Source organism: Argopecten irradians, chromosome 10 (assembly GCF_041381155.1).
Source record: "Argopecten irradians isolate NY chromosome 10, Ai_NY, whole genome shotgun sequence".
Taxonomy (NCBI): Eukaryota; Metazoa; Mollusca; class Bivalvia; order Pectinida; family Pectinidae; genus Argopecten; species Argopecten irradians.
In genome coordinates this window covers 35,181,350-35,208,302 of record NC_091143.1, presented here as the reverse complement: position 1 = coordinate 35,208,302, position 26,953 = coordinate 35,181,350, and the positions used below count along the sequence as shown (strand labels likewise).

The following is a 26,953-nucleotide window of genomic DNA, read 5'->3' as shown; positions in this document are numbered from 1 at the left end:
TATGCTTATTTTATTTGACGGTATGAGTAAGTGAATAGATATGAGTGATTTGAATAATCTAGCTGACAATCATGAAGATTCGAACCCAGGTTCAAGTAGTTGCCATTCTGAGAAAACGAACATTGATGACACGGAAAGTGAACAGCTTCAGCAGCTTGTATTTGGTGAGTTTAATTTCTTGTAGTATGGTAAAAACTGCTTGAGCGACCACCTGACACACGTGGTCACTTCTCTTACTTTGTCACCACTCTAACACTAACAGTACACTATGACCCCTTATCAAGGCATAATTATACCTGTACATATCTAAATTCTTAGATAAGCGGTTACCTGTCTGATGCGGCAAGTGATTCTATGGTTCTTTCAATGTTGTTAAATTCCCACCGTAATCAGCATCGGTTTTGTCTGAATGTTATATCAAAGTGCATGATCACATATACAGCTGTACCATAGTGTAACAGGGCGAGAGTAAGTGTGCCGCCTGACGCCACATGAGTTCAAACCCATGACCCTGGACTTACTGCTCTGCTGCTCTACTGTCTGAGCTAAAGAGAAATTCCCCCTAGCTCAAAGCTGGAAATATAACTGGGATGAGTCGATTATCAGTGTAGCATGATAAGCCATTAGAGTATTTAGTTAGTGTCCGAAGGTATCTGGTTAGAATCCTGGTCTGCCATGGCTGCTTATTATCTCCTCTCCTCTCCTCTTAGAGAATTGTCCGCCATTACCTCCGACAACTTGTCGTACACTATACTTCCTGCTTCACGCTGCATAACGTAAACAATAACGAAATATCTTGACTATTGGTAAGAATGGTGAAGACGTGTGCATGGGGGACATGTAACAACGATACCAGGTATCCGGAGAGGGTGGAGAATGTCCGTTTTATCCCATTTCCCAAACCAAAGACAAATTCAGCGAAGTGTTTGCGATGGATTAAGGCTTGTGGACGGCCCCATAATCAACTAAACGTGTCGAAAATTGATCGTCACAAGTTTGTATGTTCAAAGGTAAGAACAATAATGGTTTATTTAAGATGAAAGTTTTCAGTTCACGTAACGTTGTTTAATAGTTATATTTCAATGTCAGTCTACGGAAATACCGTTATGTACAGTACTTCCAGTGAATGCTGATTTAGCCAATTGCTTGCGATTTTATTAAACTTTTCTGATCAGGTGTGGGTGGGGGTATAAAAAGATCACTATTCAGCTAATCCGGAAAAATTTCAGTGATTCTGAAGACTATGTATATGTCATTATTGAACATTTTCGATGATTATGAAGATTATGTCAGTATTGAAGAGTTTTGATGATTCTGACCAAGTTTTTTCTGTCGTTTCAGCTACAGTGATGTGATTGAGGAGTAAGCGTAGCAATCACCTTAGTCTGTACCTTAACCAACTCACCAGTGATGCCTAGAGTTGGTTCCACAAGTAAAAGTATGGTCCAACAGCAGATTGACACAAACCTGCTGCGGCAGGCGTCCGCAAAATCACTCAAAGTCGGAATCACACAATTTGAGATCCATCGGAACAAAGTACCAAAAAAAGTGAAATTACTGGATGTGAAATTATCGTTTTCCTACCAGGAAGATTTTACCACAAAGACTGAGCGTCTAGAACGCCAGCTCGTTCGCCACGGCAAAAAATGGACGTGGCAACCTACGGATGGCGACAAGAGCATCCTGACATTTTCGTACGCGCCCGGTGACCGGGTGAATCTTAATTTCGGACTCATTGTACACAAGACAAAGAGAATGGGCATGTTTAGTAGTGAGACCCTTACAACACAAGTTGGGAATGTTACAGAGTGTATCGTTCTCGCCAAGAACAGCGGGGTCGGAGTAGCACTTCCGATTAACACGACAATTCACCACCATTTTCGTCTGAACTTCAATATTGGTGGCTACGGCCATCACATGACAGTGAAAATGAGGTTAGAACAATTAGGAGAGACCAAAGCAAATCCGTCACTTTGGCTCCGGCCGTGTTCCATGGAGAAACCTTTCCGTAGTGCTGGGTCCTTACTCTCCATCCTAAAGGACGCTGACAGTTTTCCTCCGCGACAAAAAGTGGTCGACGAGGAGAACGCCAAGAGCTACATTTGTTCAAACCAGAGGTAGGTTTTTTTATTATTCTATACATATACCTGCTTTAATTCTAATCTAATGGAGATATTACATAGTTTCTTTTGTTCTGTAATGTATTGCAATTGTATTACAGTTTGAGTTAACAAAGTTTTACCATATATGGACATGGGCATTAAGTAGATGAAGTTTGTTACAGGTAATTAAATTTCCATGAATGGCTTTTCTTTAGGCTGTGACTTAAATGTATGTGTGTGGGTGTGTTTTGACCACATGATGCAGAAACATGTGTACGCCCTTAATTGTAATGGATGCTTATTTTTCATTCAGAAACTTATTTCCTTATATAGTCATGAAGACTTGTACATCAGATGAATATTTTTTTCTCTTGAAATTAATGACAGTTGAGATTTAATGAGATACTTTTATAAATACCTTGTTTTTAGCTTATAGCTACCATAGCCTAGCCTGCAGTCTGTCAATTTAAATGATCATGACTATTTTTAAAGACAAATTAAAGTGCATGTTTGCCAAGTCAACCTGCATGATATATGCAGCAACGTAGCAGGTCATATAGATACACATGTAAAATCAACAACAACAAATTATATGTTAAAAGGATTGAGGTATGTTGTTGGAAAATATATATTGTATAGCAGGTCAAATAGCACAGAAATCCGTTATACAATATTGTATCACCTTTAATGACTAATTTGATGAATTTAGAAATAGAAATTTAACAAATTACGCGTTAGAAGGATCGAGGCATGTTGAGAGTAGAGACAAAGTGGAAAATTAGAAAATACAAATGTATAGAAGGTCAAATAGAGCAAAATTTCAATGTATCACATCTAATGACAAAGCTGATGAATTCAGAAATAAAATAATAGAAAGGTGAAGAAACTCCACTGTTATATATGCAATCGTACCGATCAATAAACGCCAGCAATTACAAAAGAATGCATTCTAGAAGGTCATAAAGCACAAGAAATCAATATATATCACATTAATGACTATAAATTGATGAAGGTCATGAAGGAGATGAAGCCACCTAGAAATTATGAAAAATGTGTTATAGAAGGTCATATAAATAGAAGGGCAAATAAAAGTCTAGATCTGCAGCAGTTTAACAGGGGAATCTGAAAATGTAAAAAAGGGTGAAGATTTATGAGAATATTGTTATTGATTAAACCGTTTATAGTTATTTCTTTCTTAGCATAATTTTATCATCAGAAGTTGATCTTTGTGAATAAATATTGTAGAATTTAGATTAAAATTTTGGGAAAAATGTTTTTCTGAAGTACAAATACACATCTTCAATATCCCTGATAGCATGATATGATCCTCGAGAGAGAACATTTATTTTATAAGTAGGACAAGGCAGTACATTTATTTTCTAAGTAGGTGAGTGGTCGGTACAGTACATCGTTAACTCCATCGAGACTTACATCTCTACTCATTTCTACGTTACTAGCTGCAGGTGTGCCGTGGGGGTAGGGCCTCCTCACCTGGTATCGATAGAAACGTTATACCCTTATAATCTACTTGTCTGAGATGATAAAACATTCCAGTTTTTCTTCATCAAGTGATACGATCTCCGCCAATCCTGTAGGGTGCAAGTCATGCTAACCAACTTACGAAAATATTGACGTAAATTCTTATCTCTCATTTCCATCATCGAAAAAAATGTCAGAGAGGATATATAAAGTTCAGTAAGTTTACAAGTGATATCCTTAGTCCGAAACATTGACCTCATCACTAAAGTTAAAAGCAATTGTTTTCTTTTGATGTGAAACTGTTATTATTGATAGTAATTTTTTATTTCCATTCTTGCTAATATATTTCGTCCTTTTTCTTATATATTTTGCTCCCTCCCCTCTAAAAAAAAATATTATGCTTCGACCTTTATCCCTGTGATATATTTGTGAACTGTACAGTGTATCGGAGAATCGTATGGCATGGTTCGCTGTCTCAGCATGTTGCCACATTGCAATCATCACAAACAACAAGAATATTATTACCATATGTAAAGACATGTGGAAAAAAGACAGATAGGTCTATCATATGTCTACAGTTCCTAATTGTAATTGATAGAGTCACATATACGATGTGTGTAATCGCAATACTACATAATATAATGGCTTGCTAATTAGTAAATGTACAAACTTTGTCAAATTACAGTAATAGAAAGAATTATTTCTATCAGAAAAAATGTAAATTGTAGAAAATTTTCAAATTCTTGAGCCATAAAAACCCAAATACTTGATTATCTTTACTGACAGAAATAACCAATGACCATGAGTATGCAATGGAGATATGTTGGTATGCATATATAGGGTACTGGATACATGCATGTTTTGGCTACGGCCACCATTTCAAACTCTCACCCTTAAAACATAAGCTATAGGCCTAAGTAACTAATAAAAGTACATTTCATTTAAATGCTATCTCTATATATATTTAATGATAGTTATAGATCAATTTGTAATTATTTAATTGTTATGCCAATATTTCCCAATGTTTCATATATTAATTACATCATATATGTTTTGCTAGATAGAGCAGATATGAGATTGTTTAAAATTTTATAACTTATGATTTTATTTTTCAATATGCTTGGAGTGATTGCGAATTGACTGAATCGTGATGATAGTAACGTATGTTTAGACATTTCTATCATCACGATTCATTACAAAAAAGTCATATTCCAAAAAAAAAAAAATTTAAAAAAAAATTTGAAAGGTCAATTTTGGGTAATTTTTTGTCCACAGATTGGTCAACAGTAACCGATCAGCGGTGGTGGAGTGCTGGTCAGTTCGACCATGCCTTAGTGAGTCTGACATTCCGTCCGGTATCCAGATCCGACAGGTGGCAGCCAACAAACCGGTGGCATGTCTTATTCCGGTCGTAGAGAACATCAGCGGCTCCTCTGACGTAAGTAAACTTTAATTAATGGAGCAAAACATTAGTGTGAAATCTGCATACTCGACAAACCACTGGTTTGATAAATTTTTCCTCATTTTATGGTATTATGTATTTTATATATGCATGCTCTTTGCACATGTAGTGCCACGTGCATCATGGTATATATATTTATTGTTTACATGGGTACGTTCTAAAACAATGCATTATTTCCACATCATGGCTTATTCACAGTGATTTACGAGACTCGCCTAGACCAGTCCTGGACTCATGATTTTCCTGTGGGACTCACCTAAATTTTGAGAACCCTCTATATTTCTCTGTATTGGGACTCATCAAAATTTGAAAATTTGTGTTCTGGACACGCCTAAAAAAATCCTACATAAATATTGCTGGGCTACAACATAATATAAGCATAGAAGTTGTCTGCAGCTTTCCGTTATTCACATTAACAAAGAAATTTTTTCTTCAAAAATTGCTTATGAGTTATAAAATGGTGTTGAACATTTATGTTGCAAATGTAACCTAAGCTATCAAATTAATTGTCAAAATTTTCTTTTCATGTATAACCTTAAATTGAACCCGCTTAAAATCAAACTACCTTTATTAAAGTTTCTGTTATTTAAAGTCAAAATTTATTCTTTGATCAAAGAATGATGGGGCACAATTTCGTGATATTAAAATGACATGAAAATTTTTCAAATTTAATAAAGCATTTTAACAACTTTTAAAAATCAAACTGGTGAAAATATATCTCATAAATCAAAGTTGATTTATTTCATGTTAATTGCAACAAAGAGATCAGTTATGTAAAGTTTAGATTTTACTTTCGTGAGTCAGAACTCATACATTTATGTACATTTGCACTTCTATCCTGCATGTCTGTTCCGATGTCACCCCGGAGTTCAAATAGGAAGCTAAGGTCAAACTTTCTTCAAGCTGTCATTTCTCGTCAAGGATATGTTTTACGAGGCAGATTTAATTAATTGAATTTCCTCCGACATAAAGCGTAAAAAGGCCCGTGTTCTGACGCTGCGATTATGTTGTTAATTACATCACCAAGTTGATGTATGTTGCTCTTGGAGTTTGTCAAACTTTAATTATATCCTGTCATCCTGTGCCTAACCCATATGAACTAAGGGAAGCGTAAATCATCTTGATATATATGATGCAATTGAATTGACATTGTAATGTGTTTTAATTAGTGACAATATACAAGCCCAACTCAAAAGTGTCTTAATCAGCAAAATCCTGGCCGAACATGTAATGATTGATAAATACCCTATGACATCCATCATGTATTTATGTGACGTGGAACATTGTCTAACAAGGCAAGTGTCAGTAACGCCACTTTGTGATCTCTCCGCAGACTTTATTTAGATTCATTTATTCATGCTTGCAGACATCTAAATATATCATATCTTATTGAAAGTCAATTGCAAAGGCCTTATTAGGTTTAAAAGGATGACATCATCGTTCATCTTCGATTCTTTTTTCAAGCTGTCGGCAGATTTAAGGAAACTGTCTAGAATGTGGATGGATGAGTAATGATTGGAACATATATTAAAAATATGAAATTTTTCCAGAAAATAATTTTGAAACTTTTCTTTTCAAAAATAATTTTGTAATTAAACCTATCATCAAAAGTTCTCAAAAATTCTCAATATTAAGTACATTAAACGTGATGTTGTCAGTCTTACATTTCATTTCGTTTATCGAAGTTGAACATGATGGGAATGTAAACATTATATTGGCCCAAGTTTTCTTTGTGATCTGGAGGTGAATAACTGACTGTAAATTTTTCTTTTGTAAACAAGTATAAAGTATTGGAAGCAGGGCTGTGGCCATTATGTGGACTCAAAACTAAGTGTTATGTTTTTACTGTCTGGATATTTTAGATATTTTACCTGTAATATGCACGTACACCAATTGAAGATTGTTTTAAGGTAGCGAGGGAGATAAAATTTTGTTTTGGTTTGTGTCAAATTATATGCAATTCCTTTTAGAGTGAGCTTATTAAAACTTGTGAAACTTATGTCTGAAATATGATGGCATACATGATACACATAAGATTCTTCCTTAAATGAATGTAGTTTTGAAATGGAAAAAGTGTTACCATGATATTTCTCACCTTGTTCATAACTATGTGAAAATAAATAGAGCTATTACAATAAGCATGTAGTATGTCATACCTGCATGCATGGTCATTTAACGATTAGCCAGGGTTAGGAGGTAGTGAAAATCCAGAGTACCTGGAGAAAAACCACCAACCTGCAGTTAGTACCTGGCAAGTGTTCCATGTTGGATTTGAACACTGAACACCAAGGTGGAGGACTAGTGGTAATATTTTGCAACACCTTGACCACTGAGCCTTTGCCATTTCCCCATCTAACTTCATATAATGCAGTGACATGTATTATACATGTCTCAAGTTTAGTCCCTGACAACAAAATACACATAAATTGGTTGATAATTTTTCACAATGGCATTCCAGTCCTCCAAATTAATATCATAATCCTGTCATACTCATGATATAATTCTACTCTCTATTATGCAAGAGTTCTACTCTATATGCAAGAATCTTGTGTTGAATATTCCAGGACTTTGTGTCGCGAAAATCAAGAAAGTAATTTTCATTATATGTTAATTGCATTATGAAATTGAAGTTGGCTGTCATTTAATATTCAAATTAGATAATATAGATGTAGTATTTATTTGACATAACTGTTTATTCACGTTGCCAAGAGGCTTTAGAGTTCGCCGCATGATGGATGATATGACGTCACCGTCTCGAGAGCCTCTGTAAACCTTGCCACTGTCCTTGTCCCGTTGACGAGCCGGCATGTGGATGTATCAGGGACAGCTATTTCCTGTTCAGTACAGATCGATGGTGTCGTTGAGTCCTTGATGTTTTAACACGTACAGATTAGACCTTTTTTATGTAAAAGGGATGTCAGCAATTGTACTTAGATGACTCTTTATCAGAGGGGCAAAATTAATCGTCATCAATCTTCTAAAATTTAATACACCTGTACTTCGTTAACAAAGTGGAAATTCGGCATGTTAATGTTGACGACGCAAAAACTGTAGGTTAATGATATACAGCTGTTGTAATTGAGCTAATAAATCAACTTTTCTATAATTATATTGGTCCCTCTGAACCGGATATCTGTAACATCTGATACTTTTGGCACCAGTTACCTGTAACATCTTGTACCTTTAGCACCAGATACCTGTAACATCTGATAATTTTAGCACCGGTTATCTGTAACATCTGATAACTTTAGCACCAGTTACCTGTTACATCTGATATCTTTAGCACCAGTTACCTGTAACATCAGTTACCTGTAACATCTTATACCTTTAGCACCAGTTACCTGTAACATCTGATACCTTTAGCACCAGTTACCTGTAACATCTGATACCTTTAGCACCAGTTACCTGTAACATCTGATACCTTTAGCACCAGTTACCTGTAACATCTGATACCTTTAGCACCAGTTACCTGTAACATCTGATACCTTTAGCTCCAGTTACCTGTAACATCTGATACCTTTAGCACCAGTTACCTGTAACACCTGATAACTTTAGCACCAGTTACCTGTAACACCTGATACCTTTAGCACCAGTAACCTGTAACATCTCATACCTTTAGCACCAGTTACCTGTAACACCTGATACCTTTAGCACCAGTTACCTGTAACATCTCATACCTTTAGCACCAGTTACCTGTAACATCTGATACCTTTAGCACCAGTTACCTGTAACATCTGATACATTTTGCACCAGTTACCTGTAACATCTGAAACCTTAAGCACCAGTTACCTGTAACATCTGAAACCTTAAGCACCAGTTACCTGTAACATCTGATACCTTTAGCACCAGTTACTTGTAACATCTGATACCTTTATCACCAGTTACCTAACATCTGATACCTTTAGCACCAGTTACCTGTAACATCTGATACCTTTAGCACCAGTTACCTGTGATATCTGATACATTTAGCACCAGTTACCTGTAATTATGTTTAATTTACAAAACATTTTTCAAAATGTTTGAATTAAGTAATGACATTGATTGGATTCGGCTCCTCTCCATATTGAAAGTTTGAATGATAAATGGAACAATCTTGATTTTTTATATACTTCTCTCTTGCTTGTTTTGTGGAAAACTGCTGCATGTACAGGACATAGGCAAGTTGTTAAATTGTTTTTACCACACTAGCCTGGACATCAGTGAACACATGTAGGAATGGAATGTGTTTGTATATTATTACAATAATTGTGCTATCACCGGTTCAGTCTGACCAATGTATACAGTAGTATATCGCACACTTTCTGTGTCTGCATCTCTCATCTCCACATATCTGCTCATCCATCCACATCTTGAAGGCATTGATTCCATCATGCTGAGATGTAGATTACACATCAAATGGTTGACAGAAGTTATTGATAAATCGGGGTATTTTTGCCTGTGGTACCTACGTGTTACATGTGTACTGGTCCACCGAGCTGAGTCATGAAGTATTTACACATAATATCAACTCTCTCTTGCTTTTGAGTGCTGTTATGATCTAACAAAAGCATAGAAATATGCCGAGATTCAATAAAATGCAAAACACAAAAGTTTATGATGCTCGATTCTTTACCAGATTTACATCATATGATATGACTCAATCCTCTATTATGACACAAAAGTTCATGATACCCAATTCCTTGCCAAGATTTTCTGAAAAATATTATGAATTTGGTAAAACCTCTTTTATGACACATATTGCTCAACTGAACTATGAAGTAAATATATCTGAACAGTTAGGCTACATATGTTTTGGTTTACTTGTCATGTATTTGGGTTTACTGTACATTTATTAGTCACAGGGATCGGGTTGGAAACCCTTTGTGTGTAATCACATTGGGAAGCCACAATTATTTTGTAACTATTACTCCCAGTCACCGGTTTTTAACCAACAACATTCCGAAAATTGCTATCCTATCTCAAATACACTCGGGATATTGGATGTATGTATACAAAAGATTTCCATTACCTATATGTGACTCCCAAGCTCAGGACTACGTGACCTAACAATCAACACGATCCTACAGATAGAATTGAAATATGTAGTTTAAATCACAGGTCGTGTTACACTTAATTTTTTTCATACGACCACTTCTTTTTTTGCATCTGCACAACCCATGAACATTAAGTTTCATTATGGGGGGGGGAAACGATACGATACTTTATGGGATGGGTTAAATTTCTGCTGCAGACATCCTAGAAATGATTCTGTTATAGGACATAGGAGTGACCTATATTTTTTCTAAGGTTTTAAGTTCTAATAGGTGATGAAGTGTATGTATATAGTTCTTGTTATCAATACCTGAGCAATAGCTATAAGGTGACTTTGTGCACAGGTGAAAATTTTACCTCAGGTGAATTTTTTTTCATGTGTAAACAGAACAGAGACAGTGTATTAAGAAACAAGATACAAATCTTTTTATTTAACATCTCATGGCTATCTTTTCCATTGGCAATCTACACAAGGTTTTAGTTCAGAAAAAGAAAAGTTATAAATTAAGCACTGTTTCATTATTATTGTTCTCTGCAAACAGGTTCCTGATAATTACCTGTATAAAGTTATGAAAGTGTAAAGGTGGACAGAATACAGTAAAACCTGCCATAGCGTCCACCTGTGTATAAAGACCACCTTCTTAATAAGACCAATTTCAACATAATTTGACCTGTGTATTAATACCACCTGGCTATAAAGACCATTTTCCCTCTTGGTTGGCTTTCTGTTTTCCAGGCATGTTAAAATTTAAATCTTGTAGAGTTAAAGTGAGGGTACGTGTAGAGATGTTTTGGTAAAAAGGAAAAACAAAACTTTAATTTACGTAGTTTAAAATTTTCTGGATTATACAGACAGGAAGATAGATGTTGAATGTAATAGCTAAATGCCTTGTGTAATTACAACGTTCTGCTCATTACCAAAAAGTCTGTGTAGTTTCTAAGATCTACGTAATCTAGTTTTTGTAGGCTTAACGGCCCTGTAAATGAACCCAGCTGTACATAATGAACTTTTTTATGGAACAACACTACAAAAAATACCTGAACAGATTTCTTTGGTTTAATTTTCCTGATGTATGTAAACATTAAATGCCTGTACCGTTTAGTCTGTTTTCTGTCAATTACCATATAGACCTTATCCTTGTCTGGTTATAACAAGGTTAGTAGCACACCACTATAACTTCTAGAGAGAGGTAGGATACTTAAAGTGGGAGGCAGGTAAAAGATATCAGATTTGTATGGGAATTGTCAACCAGCAACCTTGACGGGTGCGATCTATGAGCAGAGGACAGTTAAGGTGACCTAAAGATAGTCGGGTCTCTGGTTACCGTAGTAATATCCCTTTTCTCCATCCCATTGCACTTGATACGACCAGGAAAAAAGTTTTTATGTAAGAATTACTGGCGTCTTGGAACTAGAGATGACGATGAAACTCGTGTACAGACATGTGTTTCGGTGATTCTTGCACTAGATGCAAAACTAGAGATGTTAAAATTTGGTGAAACTCGTGTATGAACATGTGTCTGGGTGTCTCTTGCATTTTCTTGCACAATTTTGTCCTTCAGGTTACCTTGGGTTTAAAAAGTTTTTGTACGATTCACGTTTATATTGCATGTGATTTTAAATTAAAAATTATATATTCAAAGGAACAGATGATTAGCTTATTACCTGAATTCGAAAAATTTTCTTGAAATAAGTTTAGATAAATTTCATATGCATTAATTCTATGCCTGTTATGTTTCTTAATTTGAACGAAAAACATTTTCAGATCTAATTAATTTGAACGAAAAACATTTTCAGATCTAATTAAAACATTACCTGAAGATAATACATTTAAAGATACTCCACCGCCGACAGAGTATAAATGATGTATATCATTCGAACAATAATTGGTATTTAATCATGTATATCTATGTGTAATTAACACAAAAAATAATATAAATAATTGATTTTACCTTTGGTGCATACTCAATCAGTACTTCATTCCATATAGGATATAGTGCGACGGAATTTTTTCGGGATGCAATTAATTATTTTTTATATTTTTAACTTGAAGTAAAATTAGAAGCTCAAACTTTTCAATGGTGGTAATGGTGTTAAGTAAGTAACTTTTGTAACTGAAGAGAAATACTAAATTGTCTGCTCTTGTTTTTAATAGTGAAAAAATACTTTTTGTCAGCGGTGGAGCATCTTTAATGTTGAAAACACAAAAATGGAGATAATAAATGAGCTGATTACTCAAAAGAAACTGTACCAGTCTGTGCCATTAGAATAAAAAAACGCTTTCACTTTTTAGGACTCAAAGGTTGTGTAACCACATATCAAATGCAGGAAGAAAGCTGTCACATCTTGAAAGCTCTTTATCAAACACTGCATGCTGTTGGACCACTTTTATTTTCCTATGTTCTAACCACATTGTGGTCAGTGGCGTCAAGTGTTATCCCACTGCCTCGTCACCTGTGTATCACAAACTAGAAGGAGATCGTGTAGACGTCGTTAAGATTGTCACGCTTTCGTAAGTGGTTAGATGTAAAATATTATGGCTGAGGGGAAAGATTCAGCTATACTACCACTGTGATATATTCATCGTATGCTGTTGGTAATTTACTTGGTTTATAATTATAAGTTTTGAGTGTCGGAAACAATTGTATTTATAATACAAAGATTAAGTTTCTTTTGATGCTCAAAAAAAAAAAAATTATATACTTATAATTACTTCTAAATGATGGATGAATGTAAATAGAAATGAAAATTTTAATGAAGGGAAACATTTATATCTATGTTACATAATTAGAACTGGTCATTACAATGGTAAAAGAAAAGACTGTATTGAAGGTCATTAATTTTTGTTGATTCTGTCATGAAGAATAATAGAAAAAGAGGCCTGGCAAACACGAAGGGAGAGGAATTAAATTGAAGCTATCAATGAGGTTTATAAAGAGTTGACCATCACCATGACAGGAAAACCATACCATTCTCTCTTTGTACATACAAGGATTGACTGTCAAAATGGGAGGGAAGCCATACCATTCTCTCTCTTTGTACATTAAAGGATCGACCATCAAAATGGGAGGGAATTGAAGCCATACCATTCATCTATAAGGATTGACCATCAAAATGGAAGGGAAGACCTTTTCCTAAATAACTTATTCTCAGATTGCCCTCTAAAAAGGAAATTCTACATACCTTGATCAAGTTACAACCATTAAACTATAAAAAACACCTATTAAACTCTTTCATCCCCTTTTACCCCTATTGAACTCTGCTCAACTAGTACTGTAGCAGGTTCAAGGTCAATCTAAAGTAGTCCAAGGTCAACAACACTAAATGCTGTGCTATATTTGTTTGTTTGGTTATGAGTTTATGAAATACATATTTGTTAGAATGTTTTACTAGGTTTGATCAGATTCCCATTCTTACCAACATCCTGAGTCAATTTGGAGGCTGATGTCTCCTTATGCATGTATCTCCTGGTGGCTACCTATCATTCTGAACAACCCACCAAGGTACATTGAATATAGCCACATGATATCGCATTGTAAGATTGTAAATTGTATCGCATATGTAGCAGAACTAGACTGGTAACCAGGAAGCTTAGTCGGTAGAGTGTTCAGTGGTCCCGAGTTCAAATGACGTTCTGGCTGTTACATTTTGTCCTCTCCAATTACACTATGAATCACAAGTATTTCATAATTTTGTTTGAAAGGCAATCCTGTTGGAATAGAAAATGAAATTGCATTTTTTTCTCAGTTTGAATTAAGTATGATGCTCTTCCTTTTGAGTTATAAATCATATTAGTTAGTTCTCTTTGTTCTGATGCCAGACATTAATTTACAGCAGGTGAAATGGTTTTGATGATGGGTGCAGCATGAAATATCTTCATTTAATAATGTATTCTGGCTCAATGTCTTAAAATTGAATTAGATATACATTGCATGCAAATATAATATGCAACTTCCGTTTTTGTGGACTGTAGGTCATGCAATATGTCTGCAAATGAAAACCAGTATAACTATTGACTATGGTGCTGAATATTAATTGCAGGGTCAGAAGACACAGCAATTTACTTTAAATGATATTTTAATTAAAAGTAAAACAAAAAATTCCTTAATTGCACATGACATGCAATACATGACTGAAGAAATTATGCGGTGTTCAGTTAAACAACTGTATCATGATAAGAGAGGTATGGCGTAACTACCAGCGTAAATGTTTATTCATAAATTTTCCTGTTTTGGTCAGTTTCATTGTGCAATGATGACCAAATGCATAGAAATATTATATCTGAAAAGTCATCGAAAAAGTCATACCGTAAATGTTACCTACGCTTATGATGCGTTTAGTATTTCTTCGTTTTGATTCAGTGATGAATGTCCGTGTTACTCTTACAAAAATGTGTTGTAAAAACATAGTCTGTTTCCTTTACAAACTTACAACTGTCCTAGCTAGTATTGTTTAAAGATGCTCAACCGCTGACAATTGGTATTTATTCACTGTCACAAACAGGAGCAGACGATTTGGTATTTTTCTTCAGTTACAAAAGTTTCTTACTTTACACCATTACCACTATTGAAAAGTTTGACCTTGTGATTTTACTTTAAGTTAAAAATGTAAAAAATAACTAATTGCATCCCGAAAAAATTCTGTGGCACTATATCCTATATGGAATGAAGTACTGATTGCGCATGCACCAAAGGCAAAATAAATTATGAATTATCTTTTATTATTTTTTGTGTTAATAAGACATATAACATACACGACTAAACACCAATTATTGTTCAAATGATGAATATCATTAATGCTCTGTCGGCGGTGGAGCAACTTAGGCTTTAAGCCTATATTTTAATTTGTCATAGCATCTGATTTAATTTTACTCATATGTCTACATTATTATTATCAATACTTGAAGAACTTGCTATTGCCTATCTGTCATAGGACTGTTATAACAGTGAGGAGACTTTAAAAAATCCAAGATGGCGACCTCATAAATCAATGTGATCTCACGGGTTGTCCGCAAATAAGACCCCCCACCACATTTGACCTTTATTTCTTCTCTTTTTTTGCGGTGAAATACGGTATACATTAGTCTAGTCCTTGTTACACATATTCAGTTTGCTTGACCTGGTCTTGTCAAAAAAAATAACAGCTAGGTTAATTTCCATTGAAATGTGGGATGATTTTTTCTGTAAATTGACCCATTTTCGTAACCTACAAAAAGTGAAATGGGTGGAGAATTGTTTCATAAGTAAGGATATCTGGTAAAACAAGTTTTCAGGATTCACAGGGCACTCTATCATACGATGTATCATATTGTTCAAAACTTTTTATGGCATTTATATTCAGAGTCTAGATAACTCTATTGTAATTAAGCATAATGTGTTTTTCTTCTTGTATAATATATTGCAAGTCACTAGTGTTCAAGTCTTGCAAATCAAAAAACATTTTGTTAAGTTCATAAAGGACATTACATGTCATTCCCTATCGTTATCATGCAGTAGATCTCTTTTTTTTCTCTATAGAAACAAACCACAATGGACAAAGGAATATGTAAAGTTTTATTTGATCTCATTTGCATACGATAACCTTCACAACAAAAACTGATGGGAGGTTTGACCTCTAATGTATAAAATGACATGTATATACTTCTCAGAGGTTGAAACCATGAGTTGGAAATTTTTTACAGAAAATAGATCTTGTATCTATTTATAGCATATACATCATTATATTAATGATATACCTGAGTTTTTCACAGGGAAATGCGAACTTCATTTTAGTATCATTTACACTCCTGTGTATATAAAGTGTATTGGGTACACGCATCCTGAGGCTGATTTTCTGACCTGTATCTGTAATTGCTTTTAATTCATATTTAATTTTCCTAATCACAAAATGTCGGCTAAATATAGTAACAAATGTAGATAAAATTAATTGCTCGGGGGAGATTTAGGTGTAGCGGCCTAAAATCAGAGCTATATGTGGCCTTCATTTAATTTATGATGTCCCAAAGAAGTCCACCAGGCAGACATGGACATCGTTTGGCCTTCTCTAATGAAAACTGGCCTCAAGCTCATGTATATAAACATAGCATGTATATAGGTCTTTCAACTTCAGTGAAGATTCTCGATTGAATATCATATGCTTATAATGTTTTCAACATTTAACATGAAATATCAGTAGTGAACATGCAGGTTTTTTGCTGAAATGCATATAAATTAAGTGTAACAAAATATATTCAGTCTGTAAAGTGACTAAATACAAAATTGCGACAGTATTGTAGGAGAAACAATATATATGACCTTAAAATATCACTGAGGGGATTAAAATCCTATGCAAATTTCCATTAATGGCGATCGATGGACGATTTCAAAATGTATTTGTTGTTATGAGATCTGGTGTATTTGAATGAAGATCGATCACATTATAACACCAGTTGTGACATTATTTCAAGATGTACAATATTTATACCTGCAGCTATGAACTTCGGACTGTAAACCTATATATATGCTAATCGTCTGTATTTGACCTTTATTTGACCTTGCTCTGTATTGATGGAATTGGTTTTATTTTGACAGGGCTCAGTGAACCATAAACACCTGAAGCTGTCGATTTTGGTCATTTGTCCAGAGGGCCCGTATTGCCTGTGTTCGACCAAGTGGAGAAGTCCAGGTGAGAATCGATAACCAAGTCCATGATATTTCCACCTGGTGACAATTCATTCCTTATTTACCTTAATTATCCAAAAATAAATTCATAGAATCATTTTGAAGATTCTATTTCTATTTACAAATATAGTCAGTTACACTCTTTCAAAAATAAGCCATTACGATAGTTTAAAAGAAATATCTAAAAAAGAAAAATCAAGTTATTGACCCCTAAAATTTGACAATAAACTGTTCTTACCTGAGAATCAGAAGAGTTCAAAAGAGCCTTTAGGGGTGAATTATTAATGAGGTGTTTGTCTATGAATAAATACGGCAATATTTTCCCAAGAAATATTTATTTCGTTAGATATATGTAAGAATATGATCAATATTTCGATCACTGTAGTTGCATTTTCCCCCCACCTCGAGCATGGTATTAACGTACGTATAGACTTGTCAGTCTTTGTGTTGACTATTAGACCGTGTTTCCCACTTCCTGTAATGACTATGACGCAGCTGTGACATACAATGGGTGATTACATAACCTTTAGTACGTCAGAAGAAAGACTAGGATACCCTTACACAATCTAAAGTGGTCATCTACCATATTTAGATACTGACTATTACTACACTACACCCTAACACTTATTGTCAAGATTACAGGTTCATATACACACGTGTGGTTACTAAAGTCCATTAAATATAAATATTGTATGGGAAGAAAGGCAAATGTGAAATCGATGATTTACCTGAGCTTAACGAGAAATGTTTACCTGTACTGCCAGGGTTACCATTTTCATTGTTGTCTATATAAGTATGTCGCCAGGATTGGCAACAGAAGACCCAATGACCTTGTAAATTTATAAAATGGTTGTAAATCTATATCTTATTGACCATAAAAGCAATCTTTATCAGACTGATGGTAGATCAAATGACCACTTGTTGTAAGTAAAACTACCTGACAACCACTTGCAAGGTTACTAACATTAAGCCAGCTGTCATAAAACGATTGTCCAGTCTTTGTTCATGACCTTCGATACAGGTGGTTTTCCAGTTACTTTGATCTCGGTCTAAAATCGTCATTGTGATAGTCACCAGCAACATGCTGAAGTTGTGAATCATTATACCGCGACCCAAGGGGCTGTAATTCGATAACTGTAAAATAATTGACCACTGTTGTCCTGAACGTAAACGACAGTGATAACTTTAATCTCTCTTGAGGATGTGGTCACCGCATTCACCTATATGATAACATGCTTAAACTCTGAATCACCCGTCTAAACCTCCTACTCAAACCACTGTAATACGATAGATAGATCAGCCTGATTGTCCTTCCATCAACTGTTAAATGATTGACCCGAGTTAAAAGTGGCCCTTGATATTAGACATACTTGAGCATTATAAGACTAGGCACTATAGCTTGTTTACACGATATATAGATATAGATTTACAAAGCTGATGGTGATTCTTCTCTTTTGTTTTGTTGTGATTCTAGTCCTTTGTTTAGTTCAGAGGGTGATTCTGTTTACCTGGTACTGCTGCATCACTCGCCCCCTAACAAGTTTACCTGTTTACTTACATACTTACATATTTACAACCTCCAAACAAACATAGGTTTATATAGACCTATGATAGATAAGACAAAATATATCTAGGATACTCCTTTTGTTTGTCACGGGCTGAATTACTCACTTCCTCATGTGTACTTTTAATTATCTCTGCTCCCCGGGCCAGTGGTACGGCCAGTGGTACATACACAGATGTAATTAAGGTGTGACAGACGACAGCCCGAGTATTGTTTACCTGTTCAGTCAGTCTGGACCGAAATACACACTGCAGTGTTCCTATATACCTGTAGGCCTAGGCCTAATGGTGTATTCGAGGATGCACAGTGGCAATGTATCATGGCAATGGGAGGTTTTATGTTGCAGGCCACATGTTTTACAAGATAATAGATTTATATTGTTATAAATACAGACAGGAAATTGAAACCTAAAGAATTTCTGTTATTCAAAAATGATAGAAGATAATGAATCAAATCCCCTATATGTATGTCACCAGAGTAATATGTGAACATATATGTATATCCTGTTTCCATTTTTTCTTAATGCTAAATGTATCGGATGTGCAGACTTTGTTAAAACAGATCAAACAATAGAGGAGTAAGGCATATTTTTATCATTTTTAGATAATTATTTTAGAGAAGGTTGTAAAATAATCTTACGGCTGCCACTTTACCATAGAACATAGGTTGTGTTCTCTGACATTAATATTCTTAAAGCAGACTTTGGGAGAACTTTTGTAACCAAATAATGCATTCATGGATTAAGATGGATGTTTCGTGTCTATGCTATAATATAATATAAAAATAAATTGAATAGAATGGAATAGAAATTCAAGTTTCATTGAATTATTGTACATTTTTTCTTTCATGCATTAAGTTAAAATGCCAAAATATAAAGATGCAAATTAATGGCAAATGTAATGAATAATAAACCAAAAAGATATATTTATAATCTATGTGGTTAGAAGAGAAAGTTTTACAGGCAATTCATGATGTCATTAATATCTAATCTATTTCCTCCGAATCTGTTTAGTCAGGCTTTTTACTTCGTCTGTATATTTCATGGTGGAGGTAAGATTTAATGAAGAGGGAAATAAAAACAGCTGTAATTTATATAAATAATAGTCAGGTTAACGTTGATAAATGACGATATATGTAGGACATGAGACATATATGACGTCTGTATTACGAGACTGACGGTACGAACAGGTAACGACCAATTAAATGTTTTTATGCAATATCTGTATGATTCATTACATAATAATACCTTGGTCTAATTACTGGTTGTCCTGTATCAAGGTTGAGTGTGTGTGTGGTGTGGGGGGGGGGGGTGTTCTTCCGTGTCTTAAGTTCCTAATACAGTAACTTGTTAAAACCGTCTCTAAGTATCTAATCTGGATACCTGTGTAATGTAGCATAATTTTAAGACATTTTCCTTCTTGATGTTTAGTAATTGAACCTGTATTGACAGAAAGCTGGTCACGGTGACATCCTCCTTAGGTCATTTTTGGCTTAAGACTTTTTCGCGATCTTGGGGCCGAATTTTCTTATAAATCATTCAGAGTCTTTATAATAACATTTCTTCCGATTGTTTTTCCAGACAAGTTTGACTTCAAACTTCACTACTATGAAGACGACGAGGTGTGGGGTCAGCGCATCAAGTGGGCATCTCGGGACTTCCTGGACATCGACCACATCATCATGAACAGTACTGGACATCAGTACTACTTCAAACAAGACACAAAGACTCCCCTTCAGGACCTATGTATCGGCCTCTGTGTCAAATACCTTGTCCGATGGAACGACGAAACGTTGCCGTGGAAACGTGAAGGCTCACGACCTCTATCACTACATGACCTTGAACCTGATCTTAGTTTTGGCTATAATAGTTCTGAATCCCTTCCAAACAAATCATGTGCTGCAAATCCACTGGAAAGCCACATGGAATCTCTTCCGTCGTTTTTAGAATCTCAGAACTTGGCTCTGTTTTACGAGGTTGAGTCCAAAGTGTCCGTTACCAAGGTGATTGGATTACAGAACGATACTGCTAGGTCGCGTTTAGCGCGAAAAGGAAGTGGTAGTAGCTACGGAAGTTTCCATGGTGGCGGTGACCGCTACATCAAGAATGAGAAACGACGAAGCATCAAGAAAAAGAGTGCAATAGAAAGTAAAATTGACAGTGATGGTGATGACTTTACGTCAGGGTTTGTTGACGATTTCGCAGGGTGTTCAGAAACACGAACTGGCTCTTACATCGAGTCGTACATAGAATGATATTGAACATCGCGAAGTTACATGCGTAAATGCATTGAACTTAAAGTTGATCCAGGTTCAGGGTCTTCATGTGTACATTCTCACACCTGTTACCATTGCTCCCATTTATTTTTCATTAATATTCAACATTCACCCCCGAAGACACATTTGATCTCTTCCGTTTCAAAGACTGGAAGAGTTCATTTCCAATAATAGGGGTGAATGTGGTAACATTGAGAAATATTAAATTAATTCGCCTATTTATAAAGCTAAAACACAAATTTTATATAATTCCACTAAAAATCTTGTATTGATTTTTACATTCTATTGATATTGGTTTAGTTGAATTCATAGATTTCCATTGTCCATTAGACCTGATACATACTGTATTGTTATTTGAAAAGCATTTTCCCAAATCATCATAGAAGACTTTTAATACTTTTACATTTTAACTTAAAAATATTTCGTGTATCAAAAAGGTTGAGAGCAATGGCCTTAATTAAGTTACTGTTAAAATTAAACAATCTAAATTTCATATGCAGTGCTATACATTTTCCAAAACATTTTTTTTAGATCTTTTCAAATTTGGGTTGTCACTTTATTGGTGCAAATAAAATATTGATTTATTTTATTTTTGTACTTAACTTATAAAGGTTGTATATTTTAGTTTTAATATGTAATGGTATACTGTGTAAAAATCATAACAGTTATTTTCGTTGTAATGCTATTTTCGCAATTTCTTGGGGCATTGTTATCGATAAAAAATTGATTGTGAAATAATGAGAAATGGATAAATGGATATTCTCTTGTATTGAGACAGAACATTTTTTTTAATGTGCTAAAATTAACTTTATGGTTTAATTATCATGGAAATTTTGACCCCCCAAAAATAACTTGCTATGCAGTATGTACTAAAACATCCTGTTAATTTGACAAAGAAATGTTGCTGAGTCAGCTACTCTGTGACACTTATTGCCAGCTGAAAATGTTTCTGTATATAAATACATATTTTTCATGCCATATTTTGTATGTATATATACATAATGTTCCGACAAAATGTGATGAATGTTAGTACTATATTGAGGTCCTACGTGTCGTACATGCGTGTCTGTCCTAGCCTTAAACGCTACAAACATGTGCAAAAAATCTTTATTTATCTTTTCATGAAAAAATTCTACAACAAATGCAATCTTCAGCAGATATTTCAAGCAATAAAAGTAAGATATAGTTTGTGCATCATAATATAATTGTTTGACCCTATAGATCATGCAAAGTAATCGTGTTAGACCATGCACACGTTGTGACGATAATACTTACCTGTGAATATTTACCTGATGTATGTTACATGTTTTACCTTCTTTGTCTCGTTTTGGAGATGTGTACATATACTAAATAATGCTGATGGCATTAAAAATAATCAGACTCATGTGATAGTTCTAAGTATGTGTATCTTTATTTTAGCAATAATTGTTTTAATTACAAAATAAGATATTACTTGGTTGATCCATTATCACATTCACCCCTGAAGAGACATTGGACTCTTCTACTTCAAGACCTGGAAGAGCCCATTCTAAACTTTCAGGAATGAATGGGTTAATTGAGCAGTCGGAGCTAATTAATATTGTTTTATTCTAAATTTAGATCTCTCTGTAAGGAATTATTGAAAAAAAAATATAGTATGGCTTCAAATTCTTTATACACCACTCTTACTAACCACTTTAATTTGAAAATTGCTGTTTACATTTTAAAGATAAAATGAGATTGTTTTTAACTTCAAGGATAAAAATAGTAATATCCAAAGGGATAATGTAGCTTAATTGTTGGAACTGAAATTAGAAAATTAAAATAAATTAATTAATTTATTCTATATTTATATTTACCGGCAGATTTTTATTGCAAATTAAAGACAATATTTATTAATAATTCATTTTGGACAACGCATGTTTACATTATGGAAGCCGTGGCACACTTTGATGTGAGTTTATATAAAAATGTATGCTTTAAATAAGAGGTTTATATATACATGTATAAAACTTAAGTGACCCCAAGCTGACACATTGATGCATGGTTTTATCCTTACACAATACATCAGCGTAGGCATATACAGTTTTACTGTTGAAAATAGTAACAAAGTGTCAGCTACTAAAAGTAAAGATAAACCTTGGGGTCAAGATACTGCTGATGAGATTTTTTTTACAGTAATATATAAATAAATGTTTACTGCCTTTTTGAGGAATGCCCAAAAATATGCTGATATCTTTTTCGTTTTTGTTTTTTGTTTTTTTTTTTTTCATATAGAATCCAACATGAAATTGAAATGCCTTTTTATGAAATTATTATAAAAAAAAGTTATAGATATTTTTTATTTGCACAAAAATTTTAATGCAGAAAAAAAATGTCCCAAATGTTATCTTAAAAAAAAAATAACTTTTTTTTTTCTTGTAAGCCTGTTGAGGTGGGTTTTTTTTCTTCATTTTTTTTTCTGTTTTGTTGCAAACAAAATATCTAAAATGCAGTTGCCTTATTGAAAAAATGTCCATAGAGTTACTTTGAAACATAATTTAGATTTTATATTTTTTATATTGATAAAAATACACTGTAATTGAGATTTATTTGATAGAGTAGACAATGTGTTTGATGAGGTAAATTAATGTTATTGATGTTTTGTCTATGTTATCAACATGTAATTGTGAACGTATAAATATCACATATACCGTTAATGTTAAAAATATTAATATTACTCATCATCGCAGTCATTATTTTTCTTCATTGTCCTGACTATTTCATCAAACCGAAAGCACCTGTTCATATTGTTGAGAGTTGTCATTACTCAAAAACCTATTGTTGAAATGTAAATGATGATTTTTATTTTCAAACCTGGTTATTATTGTGAATAGGTTCAAATTTGTCCATGTTATTTAATAGAATATCCATTTTCGGCAGATTTTTTGTGGTAACTCTACTTTCTTTGTCTGTGATAAGTGTATTATCAGAAATGTTTCATTCACAGTATGCATGTAAATAAATAAAACATTAAAAATTTATTTTAGGAAAGCATTTACCTCATTGACATAAATTTTAGCATTAAACATTTGTTTTGGAAACTTCCAAGTAAAAAACATTAGACATTCTTTCACCTTATTATACATAAATTTAAACATCTGTTTTGGAAAGTTGAAATAAAAATGAAGACAATCTTTAACCTTTATGCTGCATCTACTGGTATTTGGATTTTGGCTTTTCTCCACTGTGTATGAAACATGTCTGATTTTTAATTGCACTGTCTGTATACAGTATTTGTTTGCCTCATGAAGGTATGAAATAAATATATGTATATATCATGCATATTTCGAGAGTTGCCTACAAATAAATTTGTCACAAACAATGGATTCATGTTAAAACTTATATGAACAAAATAAAAAAAAAAGTATATTCATGAAATATATTGTGTATGTTTTTTCTTTGACACCGGTCCTTTTCTGAAAGCCTTGTGGTTCAGTACCTGTAATTCATGCGTAGGATTATATTATTTAATTGAGCATAATATATTTCCCCGCTAACTTTATGAATATAGACTTATCGCCCCCTGGACACAGTTATCAACACTTTGAGTTGAAGCCTCCAACCAAACAAGACTTTAAATCTATAGGCGTTTAAAGCACACATAAGGCAGAGTTGTAACGCTTTTTGTTTATTTATTTTCTTGGTGAAGGGGTATATATATGAAATGACTGGAAAATGTAAAGTAACTTTTGTATGAAATCCAGATCTTTCAATAAATAATGTGATAACTTCATTTTGATATCTAATATATCAAAAAGCCAGGTATAACCAAATAGACTATTAAAAAATGTCCGTGCTTCATTGACGCTTACCAAAAAGTCAGTGGTAAATTAAATCTTAAAAGTAATAATATAAACACAGATAATATCAATTTTGCAAAAGTGAACAGTCAGGCAAGGATGGCTAAAGTTGGTGAAAATGGTGTGAATGTATCCAGTATTATTTCTTATGAAATAGAAAAATAAAATCTCTCGTCAAAATCTGTCTGCGTACGAAAAAATTAATTTAAAGTATGGGAATTCTAAAACGTCCTCCCGGCTCACTAACGTCTGTGGTTACATTTCCACGCAGCCTCGATTTCAATGCTTTCAACTTTTCTTTACTTTAATGGTCAGACCTGGGAAACTAAGCAGAACTTGACCGTCGTATTAATATGTGAGAACTTTTGGAAGGCCAATGAACGCATTTAGACTGGTTTTCTTTGCCCGACTATTCACTTTAATATCAGTATTAATTTCATTTTCAATTGAGTTAATTTATCAATATATTAAATTACTTATGGTTGAGAACATTTCCATTCATGTCTAACTTTTATACATGCATAATGCTCAATGCAATATGTACAGCTGCATAGTATAGATCTCAATTCAATTTTAGATGAAAACGTTACAGAAAACTAGCAAAATAAGTAAATAAACAAAGCCTCCAAGATTATGATTGATACAAAATATATTTCCTATTGTCATGAAAAATTCACCAATGTTGATATCAAGTTGCTGTTTAAATCGTGTTAAAACCATCAGGCCTTAAAAAGTATATGCTCCAGCTTTGTATATAATTTTCATCTGATGTAATATTTTTTACAAAGCAATATTTTGTCATTTCCATATTGATTAAAGTATTAAAAAAACTACTGAGTTGTTGGTTTTGTTTTTAGCCCACCATCATCAGAAGAGAACTACTGAAGGGATTTTGTTCAAACTTTACATGAAGGGTACATTTGGTCCCTAGTTGTGCCATACAGATTTTGAGGCTGATCGGAAAAACAAGATGGTTGCATAGCAGCCATCTTGGATTTTGGTAGTTGAAGTCTGTTATCGCTATTTCTCGAAAACTATTGAAGGGATTTTGTTCAAACTGCATATGGAAGATTCCATTGGTCCCTAGTTGTGCCATATAGATTTTGAGGCTGATCGGAAAAACAAGATGGCCGCCATGCAGCCATCTTTGATTTTGGCAGTTGAAGTCTGTTATCACTATTTCTTGAGAACTACTGAAGGGATTTTGTTCAAAATTCACATGAAGGGTCCTCTTGGTCCATATTTGTGCAATGCATATTTTGAGGCTGATTGGAAAAACAAGATGGCCGCCAGGCAGCCATCTTTGATTTTGGCAGCTGAAGTTTGTTATCGCTATTTCTTGAGAACTACAGAAGGGATTTTGTTCAAACTTCACATGGATGGTTCTCTTGGTCCTTCGTGTCCCATACAGATTTTGTGGCTGATTCGAATAACAAGAATGCCACCAGGCAGCCATCTTGGAATTTGGCTGTTGAAGTTTGTTATCGATATTTCTTGAGAATTACTGAAGGGATTTTGTTCAAATTTCACATGGAGGATCCCATTGGTCCCTAGTTGTGCCATATAGATTTTGAGGCTGATCAGAAAAACAAGATCCCGTTGAAGTCTTGTTTCGACACAAAGTTATGAGATTTTCAAATAAAATCTATCAATATCTGTAGCAAGTTGCCAGTTGCAAATTTTGTCAAAAAATTACATTTCTATTTTCAGTAGATTTTTTTATATGGGGATTTTAAGAAATGGCCCATTTGGCAGATATTTTGAAATAGTGTCTTTTATCGCTTTGATAAAAGCCACAGTTTTTCCAATTTTTACTGAAATTTTTTTACTTAAATCATCACTGCACCAGTATATTTAGCTGTATCGAGCTAATTTTGTCTGTAAATCTTTACTGGGTTCGTGGTAATTAACATATTGAGCATTGATGTGTGAAAAGATACACTTTTGTTACTTTATTTTTGCATTTAATGATAACAAATATTCAAATGGGGCAAAAAAGTAAGCACACGGACCCCCCATTTTTCTGTCTGATTTAGGAAGAACAACCCTTTCACCAACGTTCCAACGGACCCATGTGTGTTCGCTGACACGTATTTGGGGAGTCTTCAATGCGTTCGCCATGCATGATGTTGAAGTTTGTTAGGAAAATTCCACTTTTTATGTGCCTAAGCATGCGTACTACATTGTTTTGGCTCTGGGGCGGAACTTCAGATTTCCCCCTCTCCGAAAAGGGGTTTTCTATTTATGACATTTTTTCACCCCAAAACATAATGGGGCTTTAATCTCTTGGGTATATGGTCAAAACGGCAAAATTCCCATTAAATCCAATATTTTGTCAACTAGGTATCTTTGAGTGACAATAGCTCAAAAACGAGCACACAGATATATGTTTTTTCTTCCATTTTCTTTTATGGTATGAACTCCTATTTCCAAAAATCTATATGAGAAAAAAAGTTTAATACAAGAAAATTTTGACTTCTCAGAGGAGTACATGTTTGTTTTTGGTTTAGCCATAAATCCTGTAGAAAAAAACCAATTGAATTGTGATTTTGATGCAGATT

At 34.1% G+C, this 26,953-nt stretch overlaps 1 protein-coding gene across 1 annotated transcript; it reads left to right on the top strand.

Moving 5' to 3' along the window:
* Positions 1–1,306: 1,306 nt before the first annotated feature.
* Positions 1,307–25,225, top strand: LOC138333749 (uncharacterized). Its single transcript, XM_069282312.1, has 4 exons — positions 1,307–2,117; positions 4,857–5,019; positions 16,644–16,737; positions 19,877–25,225. The coding sequence occupies exons 1-4, from the start codon at positions 1,411–1,413 to the stop codon at positions 20,548–20,550; spliced, it is 1,638 nt and encodes a 545-aa protein (XP_069138413.1). The 5' UTR covers positions 1,307–1,410; the 3' UTR covers positions 20,551–25,225.
* Positions 25,226–26,953: the final 1,728 nt, after the last annotated feature.

Coding starts and splice junctions, on each gene's coding strand:
- LOC138333749 (XM_069282312.1), top strand. CDS start 1,411: ATGCCTAGAGTTGGTTCCACAAGTAAAAGTATGGTCCAACAGCAGATT. Junction 5,020..16,643: donor ACATCAGCGGCTCCTCTGAC/GTAAGTAAACTT, acceptor TTATTTTGACAG/GGCTCAGTGAACCATAAACA. Junction 16,738..19,876: donor GACCAAGTGGAGAAGTCCAG/GTGAGAATCGAT, acceptor TTGTTTTTCCAG/ACAAGTTTGACTTCAAACTT.